This window comes from Camarhynchus parvulus, chromosome 12, assembly GCF_901933205.1.
Source record: "Camarhynchus parvulus chromosome 12, STF_HiC, whole genome shotgun sequence".
In the NCBI taxonomy this organism is placed as follows: Eukaryota; Metazoa; Chordata; class Aves; order Passeriformes; family Thraupidae; genus Camarhynchus; species Camarhynchus parvulus.
The window spans coordinates 16,759,383-16,776,739 of record NC_044582.1 but is presented as its reverse complement, the minus strand read 5'-3'; the positions used below and the strand labels follow the sequence as shown (position 1 = coordinate 16,776,739).

Sequence of the window (17,357 nt, the reverse complement as noted above, 5' to 3'; positions counted from 1 at the left end):
ATTCTTAAAATATATAAACACTCTTCAGTTTCTTTTTATAGTGCAATATTAATTCCAAGTCTGTTTTCTCTTACGAATATTTTCATAATATCATCTACATAAGTAAGCTGTACTTGATTTCTTTTATAATCCATGATCTGTTTGGTTTCAACTTATCAAAAAGACCAAGTAATGAAAGTAAGATGTTATATTGGAAAGCTTCATCTTTTTTTAAAATATTTATAAATGTGAAGTTCAGCTCATGCAGTATTTAGATTCATTATGAAAGAATCACTGTGGAATTTCAGAATAAATAAGGGGAGAAAGTCACTTGAAACATTCAGACTTATTAACATAAAAGAAGTCACTTAAATTGAAACGCTGGTGCTGTTTTCTATTTGATTTATGGTTAACAAACTGTAATACTTTAAGCTATGTAGATAGCAGTTCATGTTTACAAGACTGCCAGTTGGATTGCAGTATAAGTACATCACTCTCTTGGTTTCAGAATCCATGTAATGCCCTTTGAAAGCCAGAATTCCAAGATTAAAGCATTTTATGTTCCCCTTAAGCCCTCTGGATCGTCCCCATCAGCCGTTGTTTATGGGGCAGGGCTGTGTTTTGTCACCTGCACAGAAGGGGGGTTTCTCCTGCCCAGAGTCGTCTCCTGGGGCTGCATTTCAGCTTTTCTGCTCCTCTCCAGTTGAAGTGGGGGCATGCTGCTCACAGGGAGATGCATTTTCCAGACTTTTGAACCCAGCACTGATTTTTCAGCGAGGTTTTCCTGTTTGCAGTGAAGATTTGCTGTGCGGGGAACACTTTTCCAGTCTCTGCTTTGTCTGGTATCTGTGAGGAAAGGAGGAAAACAGACTTTATAAACTTCCCAACCCAATTCTTGTGCTCTAGTCCCTTTCCCACATTCTTTGACACCTCCACCAGGCACGAGGTGTATCCACAGCTGGAATTAGCATGGCTCAGCTGGCTGGTGGGTGCCTGCCCTGGCCTCCTACAATAGCTGTGTCCTGCCAGCCTTGGTCCCAGGAGGCTCAGTACTCATCCCTCCGCTTATTTTCATGAAATATGTAGAAATTCAAAGATCTTTAAATTCTAGTTGCTCTTAAATTTGATAAAGTTGGCTGCTGTTTCCAGGAGCTGTTAGAAAGGAAATGATTACCAGTCAGTATGGACAAGGAAAGTGTAACTGTGCAAAGCTAGGTTATTTAGGCTGAAAATCAGAGTCCCATCATCTTGAGAGATAGAAAGCAAGAATTCCTACCTGCAGTTGCATAAAAGATCTTGCACAGATTGAGCACTTATTTTTTTGAGTACTGACTTGAAGTTTAGAAATTAAGTAGTCTTTGATGTGCTGGGGGGGTGGTTTGTTTCTTTTCTATGAAAACAGTGATTAATCCAGAACTAATTCCTGTGAACAAATGTTATGTTTTTGCTGTTGTGTTTACACTTATCTGTCTTTTGTTGCAGATAAGGTAGAAGATTAGTTAAAGTTTAAGTCAATTTTTACCTAAGTTCTGAAGAAAATGATCCTGTTTTTCCTTTACTAACATTCTTCCATTATCTTCTGTACTCATTGATCAGAGCTAATGAGATTTTAATGGAGTTATTTATGGCTTCTCCCTCTCACTATAAAAGTGTATAATAAACTGAGCACATGAAACTGTTGGATGGTTCTGTTTGTTTTTATCTCTGTTAATTCTATGACCTCTTCTGGGATTCTTTCAGATCTCCTAAGGCAGGTAGGGTATTATGAGCTAACCAGCTAATAAAGGCCAGAAAGAAATTTAGTAGATGTTACTTACTCATCTTTCTGATGATTGTAAAATATTTTCTGTGCTCTTCTGACTGAGAGACTTTTGCTGCCATGGAAAGGTTCAGGTGCTGTGTGTATTTTTCAGTTCATGCCTTAAACTTCATGGTAGTATTGTGCTTTAAGTTTTAGCTTGAAAGGAATAGTTGTGTTCCCAGATCTGGATGAAATAAAATCTGTGCACAGATTGCCCAGCCTTGTGGGGAATTGGGGTAGAAGTCTGTAGTAAGGTACTTGAGCAGTAAAGTTAGTTGTTGTCATGGTCTGTAATACAGCAGTGTGCATGACAGGCAAAGTGGGTGGCACTATTAATACTTACCAAGATTATTTTCTGCTCTGAATTTCCTTCAGAACTTCCTTTGGAGTATTTTTGTTCCCTGATCCTGAACTTGCTTTTTCAAAGCTAATTCACTATGATTGGAGGTCACTGACTAGTGTATAATTGAAGCACTCATTATAAATAACCTTGAAAGCGAAATAATAAATGGTGAAATATGTGAGATGCTATAAAACACACTCTAAAAGGTGTAATTGAGCCTTAGTCTCTTGTCTCTGGGCAGATTCTGAGGCTCAAGTTCTTTGTAACCCATGACTTTTTAAAGAGTGGTTTGGGCAAATGGATGGTGCCTTTAGTGTGATGAGTTTCTTATTATTGCACCTAAATGTCCATTTGTAAGGGTTCTTTTCCTGAACTGGAGGGGTTTTGTGATCTAACCCCAGTGTTGGACCATTTATGCAATTTTGTGCCTGTTGACTGGAGCTGTTTCTGCATTAATGAGTTTTGCTTTAGTATTCAGTGCCATCATCATTATTGCTCCTGTGTCTTACCAGTCAGGCCTGATCAAACCTAGACTCTTTCATGTCTTGAATATTTTATTAAAATCAAATTGTCTGTCAATTCTGTATCATAAGAATTCAATCTTTTTTTTTTCTTTCAAGCTGCCTGAAAGTGCACATCAGGTGTGGAGGGATGTTTCTCATTGTTGGTTGCCTTGCTGAAGGAATTGTGCTACTTTTGGGCTAAACCCCTGAAGTTTAAGTTCTGTTACAGCCATTTTTTGAATGTGCCTTTCCTCTGCTTTATCTTCCACCCCTGGCTCTCAGAACATGCTGATCAGTGACCAGGGTGATCTCAGTTACCAGCTTCAAGCTTTCCCCAAAAATCAGTTTGGTTGCTCCAGTAGCTGTTTGGGACTAGATAGAAGCTGCATCTGAATTTTAGAGCAAAGCACAATTTATTTTCTCCTTGATGGACTGGTTGAGTGCTTTGCCAGCTGTGTCATTCTTGTATGAGCTCCCTTTCTTATCTTCTGCTTCTGTGTTTGGCTGTAACTTGTTGAGCCTTCTGCTTTGAGGGAACTTGAACTGTAGACTTACTGCCATAGAGATATGAATGTACACCAGGATCCTGACAGGGTTTCATGGGGAGCTCAGCTGGAATTATCTGGAGACTGGAACAGTGTCTCTTCATACCCCTGGTGTCTGGGCACATAAGGCTTGGGCTGGAAGACAGTGATGGATGGAATCCAGCAAGAGCCACTGTGAGCAGGGGAAAATGAGACCATCTGAAGGGTGTGGAGAGCCTGTCCCTTTGCAGGTGCCCTTTTGTTCACTAGTGACAGACCCTGCAGAAACACCAGTCATGTCCTATTGCAGCCTGTCCTCAACCAGTCTTGGTGGCAAGGCAGAAAATTTCATTTTTCCTTATAGTTTAACTGACATTTCAATGTCTCGCAGATAGTAAATTTGCACACTCTCTGTATCTGAACTGCTGAGGCTCTGGGATAATATCTGGTGATGTCTGAGATAATATTAACTCTAGAATTGTCTTAATACTTGCAGTGCCTTTGGCTAAATGAATAATTGTGGGAAATTGTAAGCAGTGCTGCCAGGTATGTAATTTGGAACACATTTAAAGTGGAGATACTGGTCTGATTGTATTGCTTGATATCTTATCTGTTTTCTCAAAGAAAGAGGCTGGCTGTGAAACTTTCTCTGCTAAGTCTGAGTTTTGCCAGGCCTTGTGGAGAAAGGTGCTGTAAATATAGCCTGATGCTTTCTCTTTAAACTTGGTAACTCCTTGTGTGTTAAAGATATAAAACTAAGGCCCTTGTGATGCAGCAGACTGGGAGCCTTTTTCTTAATGCAGCAGCTTTACTATGAGATGGATCCTGTGTGTCCCGAGCTCCTGCTGAGTGGAGATAAGTTCAATAGCAGCCCTTTCAGTATGTGTCAGCCCTGCAGAGTGGCACAGCAGGCTGCTGGTGGTGTTTGGATGTTTGAATGCATCCTGAAGAGCTGCAGGGCCGGACTCGGCCCCGCTCGCTCCGCAGGCACGTCTGTGCTTGACACGGCTCTGCTGCCTCTGAGACTTGTTTATCTTGCCTGCGAGGCTTAAAGATAATTAATGGAAGTGCTTCACACTCTAAAACAGGGCTTGGCAGCCCTGCCAGCATGGAGCACTGATTCCCACTGGAACACCGAGTGGGCCCTATCCACATGTGAGCAACATCACTTCTAGTTCGTTCCGAGATCAGTTGGGTCCCATTCAAGCAGCAGGCTGGCCAGCAGAGCTGCTGTCAGTGTTTGTGACACTGAGGGTCCTGTGCTTGGTTCCTTTCCTTCTGTGCTGGGGCAGGAGCAACTCGATGTGCCCTGGCAGCTCTGAGCTGTCACTTGGCTGGGATGAGCCAGGGGAGATACTGGGAGGCTCAGCTGGGTTGTGCCATGTCTTACACCTTGTTTACACTGAGTACTTCAGAACAGGGGCTGTTTGTGTGCATCTGTGAATGCAAAGCCAAATTGATGAGCCAGTAGAAATAATCCTTCTATTGTTTACAAAAACAAAAGCAAGCTGGAGCTTGTGCCTGTGCAGGAAAAGTCACTTTCTATTCCACAGATTTTACTGACTGCAGCTTTGGGAGGCTCTGCTGCCAGTGTGAATCTTTCATAGACCCATGGAAGAGTTTGGGTTGGAAGGGACCTTAAAGATCAGCCAGTTTCAACCAGGGACACCTTACACTGTCCCAGGCTGCTCCAAGCCCTTTCCAGCCTGGCCTTGGACACTTCCAGGGGTCCAGGGGCAGCCACAGTTGCTCTGGGCAATGACATTCACTCCCATGTTTGCAAATAATCTGCAGAGTGTTTTAGATCTGTAATTCCCCTGCCATGATTGAGTATACAGCACCACCATCATTCAGAATGAGAAGCAGATTGCTGATTTTTATATTTTCAAGTTCTCCTTGAGTTATTTGGTCTTTTTTAACATAACTGCTAAAACAAGAGTTCTGCATGTAAGGGAAGTACCAGGCAGATGGGAAGGTCTGAGCTATTAACACTTTCTTTAAACCCTTTTCCTCACATAGTGCTGACTGATGGACATGTATACAGAAGCAATTTTTTTTTTTCTTCATCATTTGGGAAAAATGAGAGATTTTGTGGCTGGATGTACCCCCCTCCAAGTCCTGCATTTGTTTTTTACTGTCAGTGATTGGGTTGATTTTTGTCTTCCAGCTTATGTGAAATCTTCCTTGAAAACAATCAAATCCCTGATGTCTGTCTGCAGTGAGACTTCTTCCTCACAGCTCTATGTTCTGGAGATAACAGCTATCTTGCCTCTTCAGATCCTGTGCTCCCTGTACTCCCTGGAACAGAAAGCAGAACTGGAGCTTGGCTTCACCTGGAGTTGTGTCCTGCTCTTCTCCCACCCTGCTTGTCACTCATGTCCCTGTCCTGCAGTCACTGCCATCACCAGCTCTTCTCTTCATGCTGCCACAGGTGGCCTTTGCTGTAAACCTCTAATGATCTCCCTTGCCTGTTGCCATAATCCTCTTTTTATTTTTCTCAGAGCTCTATCCATCTCCCTTTATTTGCTAAATCTCCTTTGATTCTTTGTTCTTTTCAGCCCAGTTTCACTCCTTTGTAATCTAAGATCTGTAGAACAAGATTTTTTTCTTCTTCTAGCACCTGAAGAAACTCTCCTGTGCCTAGACAAGGATTACTGTAGTTCTGTCTTGGAATTTTAATTCCAGACTACATGGACAAGCCCCGAGATGCTTCTCTTATCTGTTCCTCAAAGCTATGCATTAAACAAAACATGCATCTGATCAGTTTAACCTGTAATTAAACATTTTCCTTAAGCAACTGACATTGTGATAACTAATAATTATCATGTGTAGCACCTTTAAAACCTATTATGCATGTTTATGTAAGAACACTATTACCATAATAATAAGATATCATTACCACAAATGTGCATACTGAATGAGCATGTCTTAAAGTAATCATGGATTCCATTAATCATACTTGAAAAATTAAAGTATTTGCTGTCTAATCTCTCAAACACTACTTGAAAGGTTTTGGAAACAGCAGGGCCTGTTTACTCCAGGTCTCTCATACACAAGATCTCATTTCTGGTGTCTCATTTTTGTTTTCCTGAATTGTTGCTTATCTTTCACCTTGAGAAACCATCAGCTCAGAGACCCACAGTCTCCCTTTGAGAGCACCTCCATGCTGATTTTTAGTCTGTTTGCCTCGTTTTTTGTCCAGGGAGTGCTGCCACCTTTTCTTAAGGCTGATGTGAAATGCACTCCTGAAACTTGGTTCTCCTTCAAATTAGATAATTGCCTTAAAGGAGATGAACTGATGGCTAATTGTAATTCTCTTAGTCCCTTGCACAGGGGCAGAAAAGAAACAACCCCATTCTTCAAGTGTTGTTGTCTTTTTTTTTTTTTAATACAAGATTGCAGAGTTGGGGAGCAGAATCTTTTGGGTTATTGTATAAAATTGTTAAAGGGTGGCAGTTTTGAGTTTGTCTCATATTTAAAAGTTGAGCTCTGTAGATTCTGATGGAGACTGGATGAGAAGAGTGAAAGTTGGGAAGAAACATTTGACCTACTGGGAAAACTGAAATGAGACTTTTTGTAGTCAGAATCTTTGGGTTTGGAAGGGGCCTTTAAAGGGCATCTAGTCCAACCCCCTGCAGTGAGCAGGGACAGCAAATACCTGATGTGGCCAAGAGTTAAAAAACCAACATAATTGCTTTAGGGAGATCATTCTTTTATCTGTCAGCAGGAGCACTTTGAATTTAGTAGCATAATGTGTGTAGAGTCAGGTTCATCGCTGTGTGTTTTCTTCTTTAACACTTGGTATTAGGTAACCTGGACACAGCAAAGTATTTATTAATGCCAAAAAAGCACATTATGCCATACAGCTCCTTACTACTTGGTGCAGTTCTGTGATATATTTATGTATCTTAATATATAAAATGCATTATAAGAAAATAATGAAGTAGGAGGAGAGGATTTTAAGGACTGAGAGTCTGGAGCAGGGGAAATAGGCATGAAAAGGTAGAAAAAATAGGCAAAAGGAAAAAAACCTAATAGAATTACAGTATAGAATTATAGAATACATATATAGAAATTGACAGATACAATGGAAGTGTGGGGAGAAACAGGACTTTGAAAATTGCTTTTCTGTCATAATGGCAGCAGTGAAGCAGGGCTGAGACTGGCAGTGGGAACTGGGGGGAAATTGTTGTGGCAGGGGGTGTGTGGTGAGCTGCTCATGGTGTCAGTGGAATGAAATGGGACAAAGCAGGGTTCTGTGGCAGGGCACACCCAGCCTTGGGAGCTCCTGTGGCTGTGGACAGGGGAGGAAAAGGAATTGAACCTTCATGGTCTGAGCAGCTCTCACAGGGGAAGGGGCACGTGCACAGACAGTTAGAAGGAAGGAAAGAGGCTGTTGGAAAAGCAAAGCAAAATGCTTTCTGAAAGGGATATAAACTCTTGTGACCTGGGGTATAAATCAGCTTCTCCCCAGTGTGCTCAGCAGGCAGATCTCCCTGCAGCCACTTGTTCTGTTCCCACCTACCTGCAGGGCTCCATGAACCTCTCAATGCATCACTTGGCTTCTTTTCCTTTCTCTTTTCTGATGGAGCAGGGAGAATGCTTGCTTTGTTCCCAATTAAGTTGGCAACTTCTCAAATCCCCCATAACTTTTCAAGAAGAATGCAAGTCCTTGATAAAAAAAAATGGAAATAAGTTGCCAGAAAGAAAACATTATTCTAATACATTTTTAAAAATCGGTGCCCCTTTTTTTATTAGAGGCTGGTAGGATCATGTTGCATTTAATTCTTAGCTTTAGATTTGAAAATTCTAGAAATACAAATTGTTTTCTGTTGCTTTACTTCTGGGAAAATTATTTCACAGTTTCCTGGTCAGTGGGTTGAACTAAGGAAGTCTAGAGTGTTTTATTCCAAGTTTTTAAAGCATTTAAATGTTGCCCTGTCTGTAAAACGTGTAATAGGCTGCACTGGATTTCCCTTCCCCCACTTAAAAATGCAATTCCTTTAGGAGCAAAAAAAAAGAAGTGGAAGCATCTATGTTATACTGAGTAATTATGCCCCCTGGGAAATAGAATATAAAGATCTTTAAAATCATTCAAGTGAGAGAACAAGCGCTTTAACTTTTGCCTTGCAGGAGCTGTGTATTACATCCCCAGCTCCTTGCTCCAGTGTCAGTGTGTCGTGCCTTGCAGGTTCACAGCCCTGGCAGAGGAAATGAAACCCAGTCAGTTACTGCAGGATTTATAGCAGACCTGCTGCTGCAGGAAGTGGTGAAAAGCTGATTGATAGTCTGAGGCAAAACTCCACAACAAGAAGCAGGATGTATGTTTGGGTTTTTATGCCCGTTTTCCCCTCTGCCCTCACCCCCCTCCATTTCGAGTCTCTGTTTATAAATCCGTGGTGCCCTTTCCTGGTAAAGCATGTGCTGCTTCCAGCACTGGAGGAAATGGATGGGGCTGCACCAGACATTTGAAGCCAATGTGGTGTGTCTGCTTTATTAGGGGCATCTATCTAAATGGTCCTGGTACTCCTGCTGAATTATATTTCAGCTGAATTCCAAGGGAAGGGTGAAGTACATCTGCAGCCAGAGTTACTGAACATCTCCTGTGAACATGGGTGCACCAGGCTGGGTGGGAGAGGAGGAGCCTGGATCACTAATCAGAATTTCTCCTGGTTCATGTGCATTTCACAGATACATCTGGGAGGGTAGGAAACCAAATTGATTTTGCTGCACATAAACTTCATCCAACCAGCCCTGTGCTGCAGAGTGTGCTGCTACAGACAGCAAACCTGAAAAGGTTTGTTCTGAAATCTCCTCCCTCACTGTGCACAGCTGAAGCATCCCACAGCAGGATCTTTCAGGAAGGTATCCTCAAAGCCTTTCAGTGGGATATTGTCTAACCTTGTGGGAAAAGTTACCCTAAATAATTGTAATTATGCATCCTTCTGATTGTTTTTCCTCCTGTAACATCCACTTCTACAATCAGGGTCGCAGAAGAAAGTTGTTTGCATACCAAGCAAATGGAAGAAATGTTTGAGATTGGTGTTCTCGTTATCAAATGGGAAAGTTCTGCTTGTCAGGTTCAATAACATATCTTGTTCTTTGTTAAAGGTCAAAAAAGTTGGCTGCACTCTGTGAGTCCTTGCAGAAAACCACGCTCAGCAAGACCCACGTGGGGCTGGAGCTGGAAGAGCTGGAAGCAGCAGCAGTGCTGGTACAGGAGGAAGAGAAGGCGTTAAAAGCTGCTGGCACAGTTTCCAAGCAACAGCTGCTTTGCTCCGAGTCGGAGACAAGTGACTCTGAAGAATCCAGCAGCACTTCATCATCTGAGACAGAAGGCTCTGATTCAGATGAGCAGGAGTCCTCGACCAGTGAAGATGGGGAAATAAATTCTTTGCAAGGCACGCTGAAGGAGGAGAGGACAGCTCCACTTATTGACTGTAATGGATTGAGGCAGGGCACAGACACTTGGGCGATGGAGGTCGGGGATGGGAAATCAAAGGTTTCCTTGCAATCTACAACTCCTCCTGGAAAACTGGTAGAAGAATTAGAAATGCAAATCCAGTCTGCAATGAGACTTTCTGAGCAGCCTGAAGGATTGGCTACTGCAGGCTGCATTTCACAGGAACAAGAAGAAAACCCTGTACCCGAGCCTGACAGATTTTCAGAAGATGCTGCTGGGAAGGGAAATTTCTTGGAGGTGTCTCCCAAGCCCAACCCGTTGCTTTTTCTCTGCAGCACAAATGAAGATGAAGACTAAAGGACTGTGCAGGAGCACAGTGTGACCCATGGGCTCACAGCTTGTTCGAGAATGAGCTGTCCCAAGGCTGTCCTGTTCTGCACAAAGATGTTTTTCTTTTTTTGTTGGAGGACAAGACTGGTTTGAAAAGAATTGATAGGACTGTGTGATAGTCTCGCAGTTAATTTTTATTTTTGTCCAATTCAACAGTCTAATATTTCATGTGAGAATGTATAATTTCAATAAACTTCTAGAAACTGTTTTCATTAAGCTTATTCAGTGATAGAATGATGTCCTAATCAAATACAACTGAAATGACTAATTTTAATTTTCTCTAGCTGTTGGGATATACTTGAAAAATATCCTCATTATGTTTGGATAAACTTGTTTATGACATTGTACTGTTATTTGTAAATGCTTCATAGTAAACTATTTCAAATAATGGTTATAAGTTTAAAAGTTTAAATAGTGATGGCAAATTATTTTGAAATATATAAATTCTGTATTTTTTGTACAAAATAAAGGAAATTTCTATGCCATCAATACAAGACCCAATGGTTGTGTCTTTTATGTGTGAGAGATAGAAGTTTGTATTTCTGCAGTTCTTCCTACGTTCTTTCAGCAGTTTTGTAATGTGTTCATTTTTTTGTGCTGTTTTTGAGCAGTTTCTGCATGTGTACCCTTCTGTTGCTGTTTAAAGAACAGAAATCCCAATTATTTAATGTTTTTCTGCAGATGCTCTCAGTTCCACCACAGCAGGGTTAACCAGAGTGAAGGAACAACACCCTTTGTGGATCTTGGAACAGGACTGAGAGCAAACCTGGCCTGGGTAGTCCTGGCTTTGTTAATCTGGCCCACACCTTTGGCCAACTCATTTATCCTTTTTTGCCTTTAAAATGTTCAAATAATCCAGTCAGGTTAACACAGTTTGTTAGCTAATTTATATTATTGAAATCAGGTGGCTGCTCCCAATCATCTCCTTTTTTGTTAGCCAATTTCTGCAAAAGGATTTGGGAAGATGGAGCATGGACCACCAGGTGTGGCTCAGCAGGAGCACAGACCCAACAGCAGCATCTGATTCACTCCTCTGCAGAAGCAAGTTTTGATTACTTTTCAACCTTTTTTCTATTAAAGTGTACAAAAATCCTAAGCTAAAGGACTTATTCTTCACCAGTGCTGTTCCCTGCTGGAAATCGGCAGGTGAGCTCTGTTCCTGCACCAGCTCCTGCTCAGTGAGAGCTGCAGCCCTCACCTGCCAATATTTTTCATGTTCTTAAATACCTGCTGCTCTCTTAATCAGTCTCTGTGTTCTGTTCCCTGGGGGAGAAACCTTTCCCATCCTGTGTGGTAGGGAGCACTTATTCTTCTAAATGCCAGCAATAAAATCCACACCAGAGCTGCCAAAGTCTGAGAGAAAGGGGGAAATGCACTTCAGAAGAAAAGAGCAATGGTCCTGCTCTCCCCAAATTCCAGGGATGAGCTCAGGAGCTTCTGCAGCTGCCCAGGGGCTAGAGAAATCTGTGTAAAACTCTGTTTTCTGGTTGTGGAGCTGATAAGGGGTGTTGATTGTTGTGGATTGACTGATGGCAGTTTGATGTGACCTCTGTAGGGGTGGGGTGTGAAGTTTTTGCCTGTGGGGTGATCAGAATTCCACCTGAGGCTGAACTGCCTAGGACAGTGGAGGGTCTGGATGAGCAGTGCCTGCGAAAGGGAAGCTTTGCTTCTCCAGAAAGAGTGCACAGAGACACTTCCAAGAGAAAAGTGGAACTTTAATACTATTTAGCCAAAATTGAGGCTTACTGAGTGTGTGAAGTATCAACAATCAGGAAAACAAAACAAAACAAAAAATAAACCAAACCAAAACAAAAAACACCACAAACAAACAGAGACACAAAAAGGAACTCCTAAGAAGTCAAATTTATTTAGAAGGAAGGCCTTTGCATCCAGGAGTTGGCTGGAAGAGGATGGAGATGTTTTAGGGACACGCTTGTTCATGTAGTACTTTAAGGTGTTAAAAGCAACAAGTGAAGTGCTGGAAACCATCAGAAGGAGCTAAACAGAAGTGGGTTTTGATTTTTATTCTTTTTTCTCATGGGAACAGTGCCACATTTTCCTCTCTCTTCAAATCAAAAATTAGAGCTGAATTGATTAAATATCTCTTTTTTTTCCCCTGGCTTTCCTTGATTCCAAACAGATTTGTGAAAAGCTTGTAAGGGCTTTGCTGCCCGTCAAAACAAGAAAGCATCGATTAGACTTGATTTAGTGCAATAAATGATAAATATGGCCAAGGCATTGATTCAGAGCCCTGAGTGAAGGGGCCGGGTGACCCTCCAGCAGTGCCACAGCTGAGCGTTGTCACAGCCCAGCCCATGGCTCAAGGCTGCAGAAAACAAACAGGGAAACACATGTCAGGCAGATAAATGGCTCTGCTGCTTAGAGCTCTCCGTGGAGGCCATTTGTCTCCAAGATAAGGAAGAATGCACTCCAAAGCCGGGGGGAGATAAGCTGCAAGAAGAAAATGGATGTGGAGCTGCTGTGGTGGCACCTGGGCGGTGGCACAGGGAGCACAGAGGGTCCCCAAGCCCTGCAGGGACAGGGTAAGCACCAGGGAGGTGTCCCATGGGAACCTGCAGACCCTTCCTAAGCATTTAGCAGTGGATGACATTTATACCTTCACAGCAAACAAACAAATGTGTCTGTGGCAGTTGTGTGAGTCACCCAAGTGTTCCCTGAGCCTCTCGTGGATCTGTTCCTCCCCCTTTTCCTGGCATGTGGGCACATGTGAGGCATGATTTTGCATTTGCACAACAGCTCTGGGTTTGTAGTATTGTGGTACCCACAAATCAGGCTATTTTTACATCCTTAGGTTTTGGAGAAGTAACAGTCCTGCTTCAACAAATGCTGAATTAGGTGACCTGACTGAGATCAGATCCAAAATGCACTTGGTAATGTTGGTTTGCATTTTGTTTAATTGTTTTCTCATATCATAAGGCACCACACAGCAGCAGCTGAGCACAGTTGGTGGCACTGTGAGGATGCTTGGAGACAAAAACAAGATCTGTGTCCCTTAGGTGAGGACTAAGGCGTTGGCAGAGCTCCATGAAGGGCAGCTCTGACCCAAGAGCAGCTCATTTCTGTGGGAGAAGTGATAAGCAGCGAAAAGGACAAAAAGTTTCAGGTCTAGAAAGCAGCAAGGTCTGATAATGTAACTCCACAGTGATTCCAGGAGCTCTGTGCTCAGTCCTTCTCTTTAATGCTGATGTGCTGAGTGACTTAAATGAAATAACTTTCCCCAGTTTCACAGAGGTACCAGGCCTAACTCAGGGAGGTCCAAACTCTGGAAGGGAAGCACAGAAATAGAGTAAAAAGGAGTAAAACTCAAATCTGACAGTGGAGATTTCTGTCTGCTACTGACGTGTGCAGAGCAAGGGTGAGGAGCTAAAATCTCCAATTTCTGATGTATTCTTAAATACCTTTCTGTGCATCCAAGTGACTCAAGACCATCAGTGCATTGGGAGCTGTGGTGCTCACCCACACCAGCTGCAGTCACTGCTCCTCCAAATCCCTGGAAATTTGACAAAGCTGACCAAAATTAGATCCCAGAAACCTCCTAAAAATGTAATGTGTCTGAAGGCTTGGGCTCTGTTCCCCTGTGTGTCAGCAGCTCCATGGAACACCTCTGAGCCCTCTGCCCAGGGCATCTGTGAGGCCTCAGCAGCCCCTGCACAAGGCTTTGGTGGCTCTCTGGGACAGCTCCTTTTCTCAGGCAGGGCCACAGCTGCCTTTATCCATAACCCAGGGTAAAACCTGGGTGAGTGCAAGGCCTGGAAACAGATTTCCTCCTGGCAGCAGGGTCACCTTCCTAGAAGAGCCCAGAAATGTAAAAGCCTCTCTCACTCATCACTGATTTGCCTTGTACTCCTTTTCTCCATGCAGAGCCTGAGTGTCACCCTGCTCCACAAGGTCCCATCTCTGCTCACAGGGTGCTCATCTGCAGCACACCCACTCTTCAACTCCACGCATTTTATTTAATATTATTTTTTATTTTCTCATTCTGCCCCTGGGATGTGGTGGGAGCTCACCATGTCCTGCTTCCCACGGGGTGGGAGCTGCAAGGGCTGAAGAAGCAGAGCAGAGAAGCTGCTGAGCAGGCAGCCAGCACTGAGCTTCAACAAAGCTGGGGAGCCACAGGAGGAGAATCTCAGCAGCCCCTTCAGTCAGGAGCCAGCTGTGTGTGTGCTTGGCTTCCCAGGGAGGGCAGGCACTGCTGCTGCTGTTTGCATTTTGCGTTTTGCAAGCTCCACTTTTGCTTTTGGTCTGGAGTCAGTGGTGGGGTGGATGGCTGCAAACATCCCTCTCTCTAATTACGGATGTGTGAGAGATTTGGGAGCGTAACTCATCAATGGTAATGAGATGTTTAAAGCATAAATCAACAGAATATCAAGATGAGAGCGGGTTCCCCTCAGCTGTGCCCCAGACAAGGCAGGTAAGTGACCTGCTGGCTGCACCCCACCTGCCAGGGCTGTGATTACATTCCATCTCCCACCCGCAATTTTTGGCAATTAGGCAGAAATGTCCCATTTCCTGCGGTAAATAAATAGGGATGCGTGTTTTGCCTTGATGTAACTCCACCTCCCCTAATATGCTGCATTGTCCATTGATTTGCCTAATTATGTGTATTACAGCGGCACGAGGCGCTGGGTAGCAGCAGGGGTCCGCGCTGGGGAGAGGAGGAGGAGGGTGAGTGCTCCATCTGTTCTGCGAGCTGAGCCGCCGGGAGAGGCTCGGGACTGGAGTGGGAAATGGAGGGAAGGAATTACCATTTAGTGCAGGTGCCTCTGGAAGGGGAATCCCACTGCCAGGTGCTGGCAGGCGGCTCTCCTGAGCTCCCCACGTGCTTAATTACCCTACAGCGAGTCTTCCCAGCTCGAATTAGAGCAGGCAATTGCTGCTGAAGCCTTGGAACAAAACGGGGAGTGCAGCAGGGCTTCATCCATCTCACTGCAGAGACCTGCGTTTCCCATCCAGCGAGATTCATGCCCCATTCGGCCGAATTTAAAAGCACTTACCTGGAATGAGATGATTAATTTAAAAATCTGAATGCAGGAGTGCAGCAGACAAGGTCAAAGCATCCCAGCTGTGCATCTGGGCTCCAGTGGTGACATTACCAAAACAGCAAGTGCGCTCCTCTGTGCTGTGGGTTTGGGAAGAAGTTACTCAGGATGTGGGAGCCAGTGCAGGGAGAACCAGGGGGGCACGGGATGAGCTGTCAGTATTTGCTGTCCTGAGCAAGGAGCTTTATTCCTCCACAGCTGATTCTCCCTGCCACGCTCCTGGATGGCTGATGGATCAGGGGTGGCAGTACGGGAATGTGCTGCTCGTTCTCCTGCTGCTGCCAGCCGGTAACTCAGCAAATCAGCCTGTCAGTGCGACTGGAGAATATCTGAGGGGTAAAACCTGCCCAGAACCTGTCGTGTGCCGTGTAACAAGCAGCACACAGGGGCTGTGACATCCTGGGAATAACACACCCGGAGGGGGAACGCTATCGAAGTTAAAGTCGTGCTGTGTATCCTGCAGGGCTTTAAATTGCCTCAGCACTTTTTTGTGGTTTCTGCGCGGCAGGGCAGGGCTGTGAGGAGCTGCACACAACCTGTGCAGGCTGGGCTGTGTCCAGGTGATCCTGCAGCACCCAGGGAGGGTCCCAGCTGCATCCGCTCAGGCTGCATCAAAGAGCTGCGGGTGTCACGGTCGGGAGCTGTGAAACCGAGCCGAGGTGCCTGGCAGTGCTCCAGGGCTTTATCCACGGTGTGAAGGATTAGACGAGGATTTGGCATGGGGCATGGAAAGCTGCCTTTTACCTTCACATGTCCGACAGCAAACCCCACTGGGCTCGGTGTGGAGGGAGGGGAGGCTCTCAGAGAGCGGGGGAAAGAGCCCTGCCTAAAAATTGGGATAAATCTGTATCCCAAGAAGATCCTGATGCTAACATGATTATGCTCTGAAATCCTGAAGGTTTGAGCTATGAATAATTGCAGCGATGTGCCTTTTCAGAATGTATTTATTGCACAGCAGGTTTGGACAATGCTCTCAGGCACAGGGCGGGACTCTTGGGGTGTCCAGCGCAGGACAGGAGCTGGATTTGGATGATCTGTATGGGTCCCTTCCAACTCAGCAGATTCCGGGACTCTGATAGCTGAAACAGCCCGTGGAGCCTTAATACCCAGCTCTTAATGACCCTAATGGAAAGTCCTAAATCACACTTTGATTATAACCTGCAGAGCTGTTGGGTGTCAGTGCAAAGCCAGCACGGGCAGGGAAGGGCGCGTGTGTGTGTGTTAATCAATTTGCTTTTCAAAGTGGCTAAAAACAGAAGCCTGAGGAGTTCCCCCTGCGAGGTGCTTTCCCTGGATGCTGCTCCTTGTGCTAATGGTATCCTCTCACCAGAGAAAACATCCCACTCCAGAGCTGAAGTGGTTGGCAGGAGCTGTAATTAAGGTGTGAAGAGACTTTCCACACAAGAACCTGCCTTCCTGTGCCGGGCTCCTCCTTGAGAACAGAGACTCTTTGGCAATTGGCTTTTACACGTGGGCTTGGAAGCATGTTTGTATTCCTGCTATTCTGTTTGGATCGCTAATCCTCCAATTTGCACCTTAACTCCCTTAAAATAAAACAAGGGCAGAAATGTTATGGCGCTGATTTGTAGTAATAAGCATAAAAGAACAAAATATTTATAATATAAATATTTATAATACAAGTGTTTCTGGACCAAAATTTATCAAAACCTCGTTCTCAAACTGCTATTAATATATTTTTTTTAAATACTGCTAGTTGCTAGAACAGTATTTCTGAGGCTTAGAAATATGGTTTAGATATTTTTTCTTAAAGAATTGCTGGCTTTATTAATTAAGTAGAGCTTTATATAGGGAAAAGAGAAACTAAAGAAAATAGTGATGTATTAGCTTGGTAGGAGAAGTGATTCAATGTGAGGAAACTCACAGACCAGTCCATTAAGAGAATCTGTTGGATTTTGGTGAGTCATGGGAAGATATTTTCATTAATAATGTGAAGCAGACCCTGGTGCACATGTCTGTGGGAATGCAGGAGGCTCTGTGCAGGGAATGCCCAGCCCTGAGCATGTGTCTGCTCAGGGATCCACATCCTCCTTCCCCATGGGCTCTGACCCAACCAGGCCCTGCAGAAAGGGCTGGAGCTGCAGTATCAGCTTTTCCTGGCTGCTAATGTTGCTTTAAGAGTCCTGAGTTCCTTGAAACTGGCTGGGTATTTCCACTGGATCCCACCCCAGGCACAGTGAGGGCTGAGGAGGGGTAATTTTGACTCATTACTGTTTTCTTGAGTGACCACGGGCACCTCCCTTACACTCCTGGCACCCCACATCCCTTAAGATTCCAGCATTAAATCTCCCTTGCCAGGCAGTGGTGCTCCCCAGCCACAGGCAGGAAAGAGGTGA

The 17,357-nt window shown here is 44.3% G+C and overlaps 1 protein-coding gene across 2 annotated transcripts in view; it reads left to right on the top strand.

Annotated features, from left to right (window-relative positions):
* The window catches only part of SHQ1 (SHQ1, H/ACA ribonucleoprotein assembly factor), a 37,953-nt gene extending 27,658 nt beyond the window's left edge, over positions 1-10,295 (top strand). For both annotated transcript variants that reach the window (XM_030956715.1, XM_030956716.1), the window contains exon 12: positions 9,262-10,295. In XM_030956715.1, the coding sequence (XP_030812575.1) occupies positions 9,262-9,910 (649 nt within the window). In that variant the 3' untranslated portion in view covers positions 9,911-10,295. The remainder of the gene's footprint in view (positions 1-9,261) is intronic.
* Positions 10,296-17,357: the final 7,062 nt, after the last annotated feature.